At 44.2% G+C, this 14,426-nt stretch overlaps 1 protein-coding gene across 2 annotated transcripts in view; it reads right to left on the bottom strand.

Annotated features, from left to right (window-relative positions):
- The window catches only part of YIPF6 (Yip1 domain family member 6), a 76,004-nt gene extending 68,004 nt beyond the window's left edge, over nucleotides 1-8,000 (bottom strand). The window contains exon 1 of one of the 2 annotated variants that reach the window (XM_054472036.2): nucleotides 7,345-8,000. In XM_054472036.2, coding sequence (XP_054328011.1) covers nucleotides 7,345-7,401 — 57 coding nt within the window. In that variant the 5' untranslated portion in view covers nucleotides 7,402-8,000. The remainder of the gene's footprint in view (nucleotides 1-7,344) is intronic. The other variant, XM_054472035.2, reaches the window with a different exon arrangement.
- Nucleotides 8,001-14,426: the final 6,426 nt, after the last annotated feature.

Raw genomic sequence — 14,426 nt, 5'->3', positions numbered from 1 at the left:
CGTGCCCAGCCAGAATCCTTATCTTTTAGAGATACATACCAAACATTTACTAATGTAATGATGCCTGGGATTTGCTTCAAAATAATAAAGAAAGTAGGTAGGGCTGTAGAAGAAAGAAGATTCGTCATAAGCAGATAATTGTTGAAGGTGTATATGGGGATCCAATTCACCTTTTCTTTTTTTTTTTTTTTTGAAATGGAGTCTCACTCTGTTGCCCAGGCTGGAGTACAGTTATTATTAGTTTTGTTATGTATGATAACAAAGAAAAAGTCCTTACCTGTTAGAGAAAAGTAGTGAAGTATTTACAAATGAAGATGATATGTCTGGGCTTTGCTTTAAAATATTCAGAAAAGATTATGAAGGATAAGAAAAGACTGAAGAACCATTACAGACTGGAAGAAATGAAGGAAAAATAACAACTAAATGCAATGTGAGATACTAGATAAGATCTTGGAACAAAAAAGGCCATTAGTGGAAAACCTGCTAAAATTCAAATATGGTCTATAGGTAATAGTGTTTTACTAATGTCAATTTCTTGGTTCTGATCAGTGTACTATGCTTATGTACAATGCTAGCATTAGAAGAATCTGGGCGAAGGGAATACAGGCACTCTCTCTTACTATTTTTGCACTTTTCTATATGTCTAAAATTAGTTTTAAATAAAAAGACCAAAAAAATGTGGTGAGACCAATAAAATAATAGCAGAATGTTGATAGGTATATGAGGTTCATTATGCTACTCTTCATTTTATTTATACATTTGAAAGCTTCTGTAATAAAATTTAAAAATATATCGCTCCCTTGTTTCTGCCATTCTCTCAAACTACTCTCCTTCTTCTCTTGCTTGATCAAACTTTACTTTCCTACTTAATCCTCTGTAATCTGGCATTGGCCTTCTCACCACTTTACTGACATTGTGCTCTCCGAAAGTAGCCTCACATAATCAAGAAATACAAGGATCTTCATTCAGTCCTCACTCTCTTTGAATACTCTGCAGCATGTAATGCGTAAACCAACCCATTTTGTCTGTTTTGAGACAGAGTCTTGCTCTGTCACCCAGGCTGGAGTACAGTGGCGTGATCTCGGCTCACTGCAACCTCCGTTTCCTGGGTTCAAGCGAGTCTCCTGTCTCAGCCCCCCTAGTAGTTGGGATTACAGGCACCCACCACCACGTCCGGGTAATTTTTGTATTTTTAGTAGAGACAGGGTTTTGCCATGTTGGCCAGGCTGGTCTCAAACTCCTGACCTCAAGTGATCTGCCTGCCTTGGCCTCACAAAATGCTGGGATTAAAAATGTGAGTCACCATGCCCAGCCAAAACCAACACTTTTTGAAACCATATTTTCTCTTCACTACTATAACACTGCCCTTTCAAGTGCTAGGATTGCTTGTTTTCAGTTCCCTGTTGCCTGCTACTGCTAGAAGCATTGTAATACAGTAGGAAAAAACAGGCTTTAAAGTTAAACAGGGATCTCACATGGAAACAATACTGCTATAAAAATAAATAACACTGTACAGCACCTAGCACATACTCAATGCTCAACATGGTATTTGGAGAATACTGGTTAAGAGCGCAGGCCAAATAGCCTGAGTTCAAATCCCAGTTCCATCTTGTACTACCCATGTGACACTGAGCAGGTTACTTAGCCTCTCTGTGCTTCAGTTTCCTCCTCTGTAAAATTGAGATAATGGTACCATCATCACAGGGTTATTGTGAGGAAGAAATGTATTAATACAGGAACACAATAGGGGCTGGATAAATATCAGCTCAAGTTCAAGATTCCCATGGAGTCAATTCCAGTTCTGTCACTACTGTATAATAAAGAATTTAGCTGGCCTTTGTCCCCTGTTCTTGAGAGTTTGCCTCTAAACTTAGAATTTCCTGAATGATAGAGTATTTTTGATATTCACAGGGGCTCTGGTAGTTTATGCTTACAGGTGAGTCACAGTAGGCCCTTACGTAGTTTGTACTCTGGAGATGACTCAGGATAGGGGCTAACCACGTCAGAAACACCGCGCATATGACTAGAGGTTTGGGGCTTTAAGTCACATGTAAGCCCAAACTTTCGGGAGTGGTGGGACCCTGGAGATTGAGTTCCATTATGTGAGCAATGGTCCAATTAATCATGCCTACATAATGAAACCCCAATAAAAACTATAGACACATGAGTGAACTTCCCTGACTGGCAATACTCTGCGTATTGTCACATACCAGCAAACCAGGAGGGTAACATGTCTTGAATCCACAGGGACAAGACAAGGAATCTTTGTGTTTGGGACCTTGTCAGACCTCGCCCTGTGTATCTCTCTCTTTTGCGCATTTGGATTTGTATCCCTTTGCTATAATAAAATTGTAATTTTAAGTAGAGTGCTGTTCTGAGTCCTATGAGTCATTCTAGTGAATTATGAAACCTGAGGGGAGGGCCAGGTGCCGTGGCTCACGCCTGTAATCCTAGCAATTTGGGAGGCCAAGATGGGCGGATAACTTGAGGTCAGGAGTTCGAGACCAGCCTGGCCAACATGGTGAAATCCCGTCTCTACCAAAAATACAAAAGTTAGCCGGGCATGGTGGCATGTGCCTGTAATCCCAGATACTCAGGAGGCTGAGGCAGAGGCTGAAGTGAGCTGAGATTGTGCCAAAAAAGAAATAAACCTGAGGGGAACGTGGGAACCCGTGAATTTGTAGCTACTTGCTCTGAAGTGAGGATGGTCCTGGGAACCCCCAAAATTGTGGCTGGTGTCTGAAGAGCAGTCTTGTAGAGGACTGTGCTTTTAACCTGTGCAGTTTGGCCTAACTCCAGGTAGTTGGTATCAGAAGTCTCTGTAATCACTGAAGTGCCATGTGATCCCCTACTCTCTCCCCTTTGTCTCTTCAAGAATCAGCAACAATGTTCCATAAGCTGAGTCAGGAACTATGGCCCTCCAGCTCCATGTATAAAAGACAGGACTTCCAGGGCCTCAGCTAATGGACCCTGCTCTCTGTCTAGCCCTCAGTGGGAAAGGCGACTTGGATCCATGCCCCTCCCCTTTCCCATCAGCAGGCAGGCTCTTGCACATATATAGATGTGCTCACAGAAACACACATGCACATTGCTCTGCCTGGCCTGGGCCAGTAAGGGGAACAGGTAGAGGCAGGGCCAAAAAACACACAATAAAAGCAGGGACTGCAACCCTAAAAAAAATAGCTGGGAGCAAATGGGTTATACTATTGACCAAAATCCTGGAAAAAAGGAATAAACAAGGGGAAGCATGAAGCAGGAATCAGCTCAGAGGCCTGGCTCCCAGGAGTGGATGAAGGGGTAGCCAGTGGCATGGTCTCCAGCCAGCCCCTTCACCTGGGGCCAGCTTCCTCATAGCCTGAGATCGTCTAAAGATCCCAGACTATAGTTCAAGACCAGCCTGGCCAACACTGTGAAACCCCATCTCTACTAAAAATACAAAAATTTGCTGCACATGGTGGTGCATGCCTGTGATCCCAGCTACTTGGGGAGGCTGAGGCAGGAGAATCACTTGAACCTGGGAGGTAGAGGTTGCAGTGAGCCAAGGTGGCACCATTGCACTCCAGCCCTGGGCAACAAGAGCAAAACTCCAGCTCAAAAAAAAAAAAAAGACCCCAGACTGCAGCCATTATTACAGCCTACCTCTTTTTCCTGCCCCCTAAATACAGGCATTACCCAAGATCCTGTCTTTTTAACCCTGTGCAGATGACTCCTAAATCAACATCTCTAGGCATGACCTCTTCTGCGCCCTGAAGTACAGGTTTTAAAGTCCAACTGCCTGTTGGATATCTATTGAATGGCCTGCCAGTATCTCAAACTAAACATGTCCCAAACTGAATTAGTCAACTTTTAAGGCCCTCATCCAGCTAACCCTCCTTGTATATTATCTATTTTTGTTCAGAGTGTCACTATACTCTTGGGTGTCTATAGCCATGCTCTTCAAAATGTGGTACTGGGAGCAGCAGCAGCAGCATCACCAGGGAGTCTGTAAGAAATGCAAAATCTCGGGCCCTATCCCAGACCAACTGAATCAGAACCTGCAAATTAACAAGATTCCCCAGATGACTGCCAGCACACTAAAGTTTGGAAAATACTGATCTAAGACAAATCCTCCTTCACACACTACAAACCCTCGTGGATTCTGCCTTGTCTCAAATCCTCTTATCTCCTGCCACTGCTGTTGTCCAGATCCTTATCATTTCTTCCCAGAACTATTGCAACAGCTTCACTGGCCCTCTAGATTCCAGATATTCCCCCACTGTAACTTACCCTCTATTTGTTGTCCTCTATATGTTGTCCAATTCATGATTTCAAATTCTTCCCTCCTCAAAAATTTCCACTGGCTCTTTGTAGCCCATTAAGCCTCCCAGGTTAGTAGCCGATAATAAGAAATAACACTTATTGCATTATTATATGCCAGGCATTCTATTAAGTGTGTTAATTTATCCAATGTGTTAACTCATTCCACCTAATAACCCTATGAACTAAGTATTGTTATATCTCTATTTTACAGATGGGGAAACTGAGGCAAGGAGGGGTTTGGTAATTTCCCCAATATCCCACTAGTTAAGTGACAGTGCTTAGAATCAAACCTAAGCAAGCTGACTCCAGAGTACACATTCCAAACCACCAATGTTCCATACTGCCTCCCTAACTCAGTAGGCTTACCTCTGAAGGCTTATCTCCTAATAATTCCCTGTGCTTCAGCCAAAGTGATCTACCTGTTGTTCTATAAATATATTAGCACCTTCCAACTTCTGTGCCTTTGTTCACAAGAGGCTGTGTAGCACAAATGGATATATGTAAGTCTGGGCTTCATATATATATGAATGGATATATCCACTTACATATAAATGGATATACAAGTCTGGGCATCAGAATCTCGGGCCCTATCTAGGTTCAAATTTCACGCATGGGCACTAACTGGATGTAGACCTTAGGGAAATCATCAAACCTCCCTGCATGTCATATCCTCATCTGCACATAAAATGTAGTTAAAAGCCACCTAACTAAAACGATTGCTGTAAAGTTTAGTAGCAAATACGCAGAGGATGTCTAGCACAATAACTGGCATGTAGCAGGTGCTCAGTTATTGATAGCTCTTATGCTCACCTGCAATTTCAAATCCTACCCATCCTTTGAACCTTTCAAATATAACTTCCACCATGTAGTTTGGTCACCCCAACTGGACATGACAGCATTTTCCTTTAAATTTCTGTAATATTCTTTGTGTAACTTTCTCTTATATACTGCCTTATTTTAGCATTGTATACTTGTCTTATCCCTAAAACTTAGACTGGTAGCACCACAGAGGCAGGCCCTTTGCATTCCCTACAGCAACTAGCACAGTGCATTACTCATTGTGGGAGTTCACTAAACATTTGTTGAATGGAAGCGGATTGCATATTGAGTAATGAGTGATCAGAACCACTGAAGTTAACCGGGGAAAGCTTCACAGAAGAGGGGTGGAGAAGTTTAAATGAAAGATAGAAACTAAAAACTACTAAGCACCTATGACAATGTCATAGTAGGCACAATGTATATATTATCTCATTTAGTACTCTCACTAATTCAGTGATGTGTTCCTATCACCATTTTCCAAATGAGGAAACTGGGGTTCAGCCTGATTTTACTCAAGGTCACAATAGAACTTAACACAACTCACTCTTATTGCCATATCCCCAGTGCCTAAAGGAGTGCCTGGAACATAGTAGCAGATGCTCAATAAATATTTGTTGAGTGAGTGAAGAGGTGAACAAATGGAGCTAGTAAGCAGCAGAGCTAGGACTAGAATCAAGTTCACTGATCTCCCAGTTCAGTTCACTATGTTAAGTTGCTAATTCAAAACAGAGGAAAGGGGGCCGGGCACGGTGGCTCACACCTGTGTCCCAGCACTTTGGGAGGCCGAGGCAGGCAGATCACCTGAGGTCAGGAGTTCGAGACTAGCCTGGCCAACATGGTGAAAGCCCGTCTCTACTAAAAATACAAAAATTAGCTGGATGTAGTGGCAGGCGTCTGTAATCCCAGCTACTCGGGAGGCTGAGGCAGGAGAATCGCTTAAGCCCCAGAGGCGGAGGTTGCAGTGAGCTGAGATTTTGCCATTGTGCTCCAGCCTGGGCGACAAGAGAAAAACTCCATCTCAAAAAAAGAAAAAGAAAAAAAAAAAAGAGAAAAGGGAAGAACCATTTACTGAGCAACTACTATATAACTAAACACATTGAGAAGAGGGACAGGAGCAGAATGTTGACCTCATTATACTCCTCAGTTCATGGTACTGATAGTATTAGACATGTTACATAAATTATGCCATTTGATCTTTCTAAAAACTCTTTTGAAGCAGGTATTTTTATCTCCATTTTACAGATGAAGAAACACCCTCCCTAAAATGACTTGCCCAAATTCACAAAGTGGGTGGATTCCATCCCAGGTAAAGTTTAACTCCAAAGCCTGTGTTCTTAAAATACTTGTCCACACTTTGGGCTTGCAGTGGAAATTCTATCCCTTGCAAAGACAGGAGCAAGAGAGTATAGTGAAGATGGCTGGGCACAGTGGCTCACGCCTGTAATCCCAACTTTGGAAGGCCGAGGCAGGAGGACAGCTTGAGCCCAGGAGTTCCAGACCAGCCTGGGGAACATGGCAAAACCCCATCTCTACCAAAAATACTAAAAATTAGCCTGGTGTGGTGGTACGCACCTGTGGTCCTAGCTACTAGGGAAGCTGAGGTGGGAGGATCACGTGAGCCTGGGAGGCAGAGGTTGCAGTCAGCGGAGACCGCGCCACTGCCCTCCAGCCTGGGTGACAGAGTGAGACCTTGTCTCGATTTTTTAAAAAGTAAAAAATAAGAAAGGAGAACAAGTATGGTGAAGAGAATGTCAAGGAGCTGCAACAGGGGTTAAACCTAGCCTACTGGGGTCACTGAACAGGTCAATACTAAAGTTATAAGCAATAAAACGTCAATGTCCCATGGGACGCAATCTCTCATTATTCCTTCAACAAAGGCTCGTGACAGGTTTTGATAAAATGAGGGGACAGCAGAAAAGATAACTTAAGAAATCACCTAAAGTTCGCCATTTAACACAATGTAGGGGACGATGACGAGGCCTGGGAGGATGGGAAAGGAAAGATCGGAGTTTCAGAAAAAGACCTGGAAGGAACCAGGAGGGCAGGGGGCAAAGCGGTTAGCGCAAAGAACAGGTGCAGTGTTGGGACTGGTTCTGGCGTCGGGTACAGCAAGGGCCTGCCGGGCGGAAGGGGCTCCGGCTCTCAGGCCACGAGCCCGTCCCCCGACTTCTTTAGGGGGCACTCTGCCTCACCCTCGGTCCCTTTTGTCGCAGATCCCAAGCTCACCAGGGGCCTGGGCGATGCTGTCCCCGGGTCTCCTGGAGACTCCTCCGCTTCCGCCATCTTGGCCCTCCTTCTCCCGGGTCGCTCCCACAGGTCTTTGCGGAACCTGCGACGTGGAGGCCACTGCCGGTCAGCGCGTCATCGCGTGACGGCTGCGTCACCTAATGGCGCCTGGCAATGGCCGGCGGCCCCGGCCCTTTGCTGTCCCTCGGTCCTCGGGGTGTCGGGGACAGCTCCGCGTCGCCTTGTCTCGCTTCTTCGGGGCCACGGGTCCCGCTAGACACGCTCTGCCTTTAACACTCAAGCCCGATTCTCAGACCGCTCCTTCGCTCTCGCGACCACGGCTGCGCTCTCCACCCCACCGACCCCCGCCCATTTCCCGTTCTCAGGAGTTGGCTTAGAATGCCAGACCCTCGATCACGGCACCTCTAGGAAAGAGCCTGCCTCTTCCTTCCCTTCCCCGGCTACCGAGCGACTTCAAGTTTCCGTGCCCCGGAATGAAGGGCTCAAGCCCCAACCTCCTGCTCACTCCGCCGCCGCCCCTGCCCCTCTGACTCTGCGCCTCTCCTGCTGCTCGCAAGCCTCTTCCCACTTCATTGACTTTTATAAACCTCTCTACTGCCTCCAAGCAGACCCTCCAGGATTACTTTTCTCCGGCACCTCTGGGGGTGGGCGGGGAAGAAGCTTCATTGGCCAAACTTGTTAATCCCACTTCAAAAGTTGCTGAACCATTTGGACCAAGTACTGAAAATGTTCAGGGTCTAAAAGAGAGTAACTATTGTGAAAATAACTTAAACAAAAGATAATCTGCATGTCCCAACCTGTTTTCCTTATCTCATCTTTTTGGGCTTTCACGGTGTTTCTGGTCACAGTTTACGTTGGCCCCAGGCTAAAATGTAGTCAGACCGCGCAGCCATTGTTGACAGCATCAGCATCCAGGATACCTGGGTGCCCTTTGGTGGTGTCAAGCATTTAACCAACAAGGCAGGGGATGGGTGTGAAATAAAAATGTTTTATATTTTTGGATAGGCAATCCAAGTAGTAAATTTAAGGAGGAAGAATGTGGAATGTGGAGGGACAAAATTCCAAACGAATGGAGGTTGTTTTTTTTTTGGTGTTTGCTGTTTTGTTTTGTTTACGGTAATTCCCCTTCAGACCAAGCACAATTTTAGTACTTGCACAAATACTGGTGGAAGTGATATTAAAATTTAAACCAGTAGATATGAAATTTTTTTGTAATTGCAAGGGAATATCATCTACAAATGCCCCAACCCCAGCCTCAGCCTCTCACCTCATCCTCCCAACCCATGATTACCAGATCACCACCTCCGGTCCCACTTCCCTGAGGCCACTGATAACGTCTGCTATTTCCTTGCCAACCTCCAAAATTAGCTATCTCTCCCTAGTCACAAGCCCCTCGCTTCTACCCCTTCTAACCTCATCTATTGGCCCTCTTGGCCCCTTATTTCAAGGTAGCCTTGGTGCTAGGTTAAGAGGAGGACAGGCCGGCCGGGCGCGGTGGCTCACGCCTGTGATCCCAGCACTTTGGGAGGCCGAGGTGGGCGGTTCACGAGGTCAGGAGATCGAGACCATCCTGGCTAACATGGTGAAACCCCGTCTCTCCTAAAAATACAAAAAATTAGCCGGGCGTGGTGGCGGGCGCCTGTAGTCCTAGCTACTCGGAGGGTGAGGCAGGAGAATGGCGTGAACCCGGGAGGCGGAGCTTACAGTGAGCCGAGATCGCGCCACTGCACTCCAGCCTGGGCGAAAGAGCCAGACTCCGTCTTAAAAAAAAAAAAAAGAGGACAGGCCATAGAACAATTGAGGCAAGCAGTGCTCAGGTTACTTGGGCATTATTTCAGGCTACCAATGCCTGTTCTCCCCATTTAACTAATAGGGTGCTGGTTGGGTGTGAGACAATATGCTTTGTAGAAAGAAAATCAGGAAGGAAGGTTGTGAAGGAAGGGGCTGCATAGGAACAAGCTCCCAAAAATAGGAATTATTCTATGTTTTTAGTTGCAAGTGTATCTCAAAAAATTGCCAGACTAACTCAGAGTTCTTTAATACACCTACAGTCATTACTGTTTGCCATATCATGGATATTTACAATATAGCAGGACTTGCATGACTTGCCCAAAGTTACTTAGAATCTTTGTAAGTGGTAGAAGTGGAATTAATATTTAAGTCAATAGGTATGGAGAACTTTGTTGGCTAATCTGTGTTTCAGGACAATATAACATACAACTCTATGAAAATAACCAGGAAATATTAAGGAAATAATTTCCCAGAAAAATGATCAGAATTGACTCAAAACAAAGTGGGGAATTTCATTAAAACAAAATTTTGAAAGGAAAAATTTAAAACACATATTAAAAGCTGGCTGGGCGCGGTGGCTCATGCCTGTAATCTTAGCACTTTGGGAGACCGAGGTGGGCAGATTGCCTGAACTCAGGAGTTCGAGACCAGCCTGGGCAACATGGCGAAACCCCGTCTCTACTAATAATACAAAAATTAGCCTGGCGTGGTGGTGTGTGCCTGTAGTCCCAGCTACTCGAGAGGCTGAGACACGAGAATCTCTTGAATCCTGGAGGAGGAGATTGCAGTGAGCCGAGATCACGCCACTGCACTCCAGCCTGGGCGACAGAGCAAGAATCCATCTCCACAAAAACAAATAAATAAATACATACATACATAAAAAGTAAGCTGCAGACAGTTTGTATGCTATGCTATCAACTGAGTAAAAATGTAAGGGCAATGGGTAGATATCCATACATTGTACTTGAATATTCACAGACTGTGTCCAGAAGGCTACACAAAAAGCCGGTAACTGGTTGCCTGTGGGGAGAGAAACTGGCAATAGGGGTGGATTGACTTGCAAGTGAAGACTATTCATTGTATGTGAAGCAGTTTGAAATTTTAAACATATACATGTATTAGCTTTTTAAAAGTTGCCAAATATCTCCCCTCTTCTCCCATCCTCAAAGTGCTGGACCCAGATGGTTTCATAGGCTATTCATTCAAGCCTTCACAGAGCAGATAATTCCTACACTATATAAATTGTTCAAGAGAGAAGAAAAGGCAAAGTTTACAAATTTATTCTAGGGACCTAGCATAAACATGGTACCACACCTGAAAAAGATAGTACTAAAAAGAAAACTGTATATCATCTTGCATGTAAATATATATCTACAGGCCAGGCATGGTTAGATTATGGCTCACACCTGTAATCCCAGCACTTTGGGAATCCAAGAGAGGAGTATCACTTGAGCCCAAGAGTTCGAGATTAGCCTGGGCAACATAGGTTAATAGGATGTTAATAAACATAGGATCTCCTGTCTCTACAAAAATATAAAAATAAAAATTTGCTGAGAGGCCAGGTACGGTGGCTCACGCCTGTAATCCCAGCACTTTGGGAGGCCGAGGCAGGCAGACTGCCTGAGCTCAGGAGTATGAGACCAGCCTGGGCAACAGGTTGAAACCCTGTCTCTACTAAAATACCAAAAAAAAAAAATTAGCCGGGCATGGCGGGGTGCGCCATGTAGTCCCAGCTACTCGGGAGGCTGAGGCAGGAAAATTGCTTGAACCCAGGAGGCGGAGGTTGCAGTGACCCAAGATCATGCCACTGCACTCCAGCCTGGTGACAGAGCGAGACTCCGTCTCTCAAAAAAAAAAAAAAAAAAAAAAAAAAAAAAAAAAAAAAATTAGCCGAGAGTGGTGGCACGCACCTGTGGTCTCAGCTACTTGGGAGGCTGAGGTGGGAGGATCACTTGAACCAGGGAGGCAAGGCTGCAATAAGCTATAGTCATGCCACTGCACTCCAGCCTGGGTGACAGAGCAAGACCCTGTCTCAAAAAAAACTTAAAAAATATATATATATATGTATATATATACACACACACACATACATACATACACACAAACGCCTTAAACAAACTGTTGGCAAATAAAATCTGACAACTTAATATGACAAAGAATATCTGTCTCAAACGAAAACCAACATCATGATATATCTAGTATTCCCATTAAATCCAGGAACAAGGCAAGAATACCTTTTATCCCCACTGTTATTTAGCAGTGTTCTGGAAGTGCCTGAAAATGTCCTTAGATTCTTCCTCCTCTTGGGACAAAGGCCAGCTCCATTCTCCCTGAGGCCATTGGTCCCACTGAATACTCTCACCCATTAACACTAGCTTAAACCTCAGTCTCCAACACACAAGCAACCCTACAGCCCTACAAACTCCACATGTGTTTCCCACTTTCAGCATTTTCTTTTCTTGGCACTTGCCTTTCCCAAAGTATAGCACTTCTCTGTATAAGTATAGCATTTCTCTGTGCACTTAACCCTTCCTAGTGTAACCATAGCATCTCTTCAATCTCAAAAAATTACTGACAGATCCTTCCCTAACCTGTCTATTAACCTCTACCTCTTTCCCTTCTCCATTCCTGCCTTGGCCCAACCCAATTCCCTACCCTTACCCCATTCCCTAGTCCTTTCTCACTTCACTGAAGATTTCCCTAACCAATCTCCCTAACCCCCTACCATGTACCTCATCTCTGGGCTTTCTCAACACCCTGACTAAAGATTGTGTTGCCACTGGGCTAGGAGGAGGTCAGGTTATAAAGCGATTGGGGATGCAGTCAGTATTCAGGTTCCCTGGGTGCCTTTTCGATTAACAAACAGGGTAGGAGATAATTACAAGATGAAGTAGAGTGCCCTATATTTTTGGATTAGGCAATTCACAAAAACTCCAAAGTACCTCTAAAGGTAAAATAATGTGAAACATGTAAACAAATTCACAGAATAGGAATTGCCATAATTTTTTTTCTTTTCTTTATTTATTTTATTATACTTTAAGTTCTAGGGTACATGTGCACAACGTGCAGGTTTGTTACATATGTATACATGTGCCAAGTTGGTGTGCTGCACCCACTAACTCGTCATTTACATTAGGTATACCTCCTAATGCTATCCTTCCCCCCTACCCCCACCCCACAACAGGCCCCGGTGTGTGATGTTCCCCTTCCTGTGTCCAAGTGTTCTCATTGTTCAATTCCCACCTGTGAGTGAGAACATGCAGTGTTTGGTCTTTTGTCCTTGCGATAGTTTGCTGAGAATGATGATTTCCGGCTTCATCCATGTCCCTACAAAGGACATGAACTCATCCTTTTTTATGGCTGCATAGTATTCCATGGTGTACATGTGCCACATTTTCTTAATCCAGTCTATCATTGATGGATATTTGGGTTGGTTCCAAGTCTTTGCTATTGTGAATAGTGCCGCAATAAACATGTGTCTTTATAGCAGCATGATTTATAATCCTTTGGATGTATACCCAGTAATGTGATGGCTGGGTTGAGTGGTATTTCTAGTCCTAAATCCTTGAGGAATAACCACACTGTCTTCTACAATGGTTGAACTCTTTTTTTTCTTGAGGTGGAGTCTCACTCTGTCGCCCAGGCTGGAGTGCAATGGCACAATCTCAGCCACTGCAACTTCTGCCACCTGAGCTCAAGCGATTCTCCTGTCTCAGCCTCCCGAGTAGCTAGGATTACAGACACCCACCAACACACCCGGCTAATTTTTGTATTTTTAGTAGAGATGGAGTTTCACCATGTTGGCCATGTTGGTCTTGAACTCCTGACCTTAGGTGATCCGCCTGCCTCAACCTCCCAAAGTGCTGGGATTACAGGCGTGAGCCACCACACCAGGCCTATTTTTTCAATTACAAGTATATCTAGCAACATTTATCATTGTGTATGCCCACATAAATTACTCTCTTTCAAACCATGAACATTTTCAGTACAGCAGTTAACATTTGCTTTCCTTTTTTTGTTATGTATTTTTGAGATGGAGTCTCACTCTGTCACCCAGGCTGGAGGGCAGTAGCACGATCTCTGCTCACTACAGCTTCAAACTCCTGGGTTCAAGAAATCCTCCTGCCTCAGCCTCCTGAGTAGCTGGGACTACAGGCACACGCCACCACATCCGGCTAATTTTTTGTATTTTTTGTAGAGATGGGGATTTGCCATGTTGCCCAGGTTGGTCTCGAACTCCTGACCTCAGGCAATCCGTCCACCTCAGCCTCCCAAAATGCTAGGTTACAGGCCTGAGCCACATGAGCCACACAGTGAGACTCTGTCTCAAAAAAAAAAAAAAGAAAGAAAAGAAAAGAAAAGAAAAAAAAAAGAAATTTAATCCCCAATGTGGCAATGTTGGGAGATAGGACCTGGTGGGAGGTGTTTGGGTCATGGCAGTGGATTCTTCATGAGTAGATTAATACCCTCTCTCAGGGGCACTTGAGTTCTCACTCTATTAATTCTCACAAGAGCTGGTTGTTAAAAAGAGCCTGTCACCTCCCCACCCTTGCTTCCTTTTTTGTCATGTGATCTCTTTGCACACACTGGCTTTCCTTCTGCTTTCCACAGTGAGTTAAAGCAGCCTGAGGCCCTCATCTGATGCAGAAGCTCAATCTTGAACTTTCCAGTCACCAGAATCATGAGCCAAATAAACCTCTTTTCTTTATAAACTACCCGGTCTTGGGTATTCTGTTATAACAACACTAAAAGGACTAATATATATGTGTGTGGTACATTAAAAAAGAAAAGCAGCTTATAAAAATACTATTTATGTAAATAGAAGGACTAATGAACACACAAGAATTGAATTTCCCTACCAATATCCATGTCCCCCTTATTCTTTAACAGACCTGTACTTTTGTTCAGGCCCAGGCAATAAATCACAATTGATTCAAATCAATCATGACATTCCTGTTCTCCAATTTCCCAGCTTTACCCACAGGAATGACCATATGATCCAGTTTTGGCTAATGAGAATAAAACGGAAGTTACATGGGCAGGTTTCTGAGAAAGCAATTATTTTATTAAATAGAGGACACACACTCAGCTTGCGTGGCTTACTCCTCTCAATCTTCTTGTCCTGAATATAGACATGATATCTGGAGATGCAAGAATGCAACAACCATCTTGCCACCAAAAGAAGAAAAAGATGAGAACAAAAGTCCAAGTGCTAAGGATGCCCTTTTCATGTTCTGTGAATTAAGAAGAAAAGAAAAAGAAACAAAAAG

The sequence above is a fragment of the Pongo pygmaeus genome, chromosome X, assembly GCF_028885625.2.
Source record: "Pongo pygmaeus isolate AG05252 chromosome X, NHGRI_mPonPyg2-v2.0_pri, whole genome shotgun sequence".
Lineage (NCBI taxonomy): Eukaryota > Metazoa > Chordata > Mammalia > Primates > Hominidae > Pongo > Pongo pygmaeus.
The sequence above is the reverse complement of the archived record's forward strand: the minus strand, read 5'-3'. Positions and strand labels throughout refer to the sequence as shown.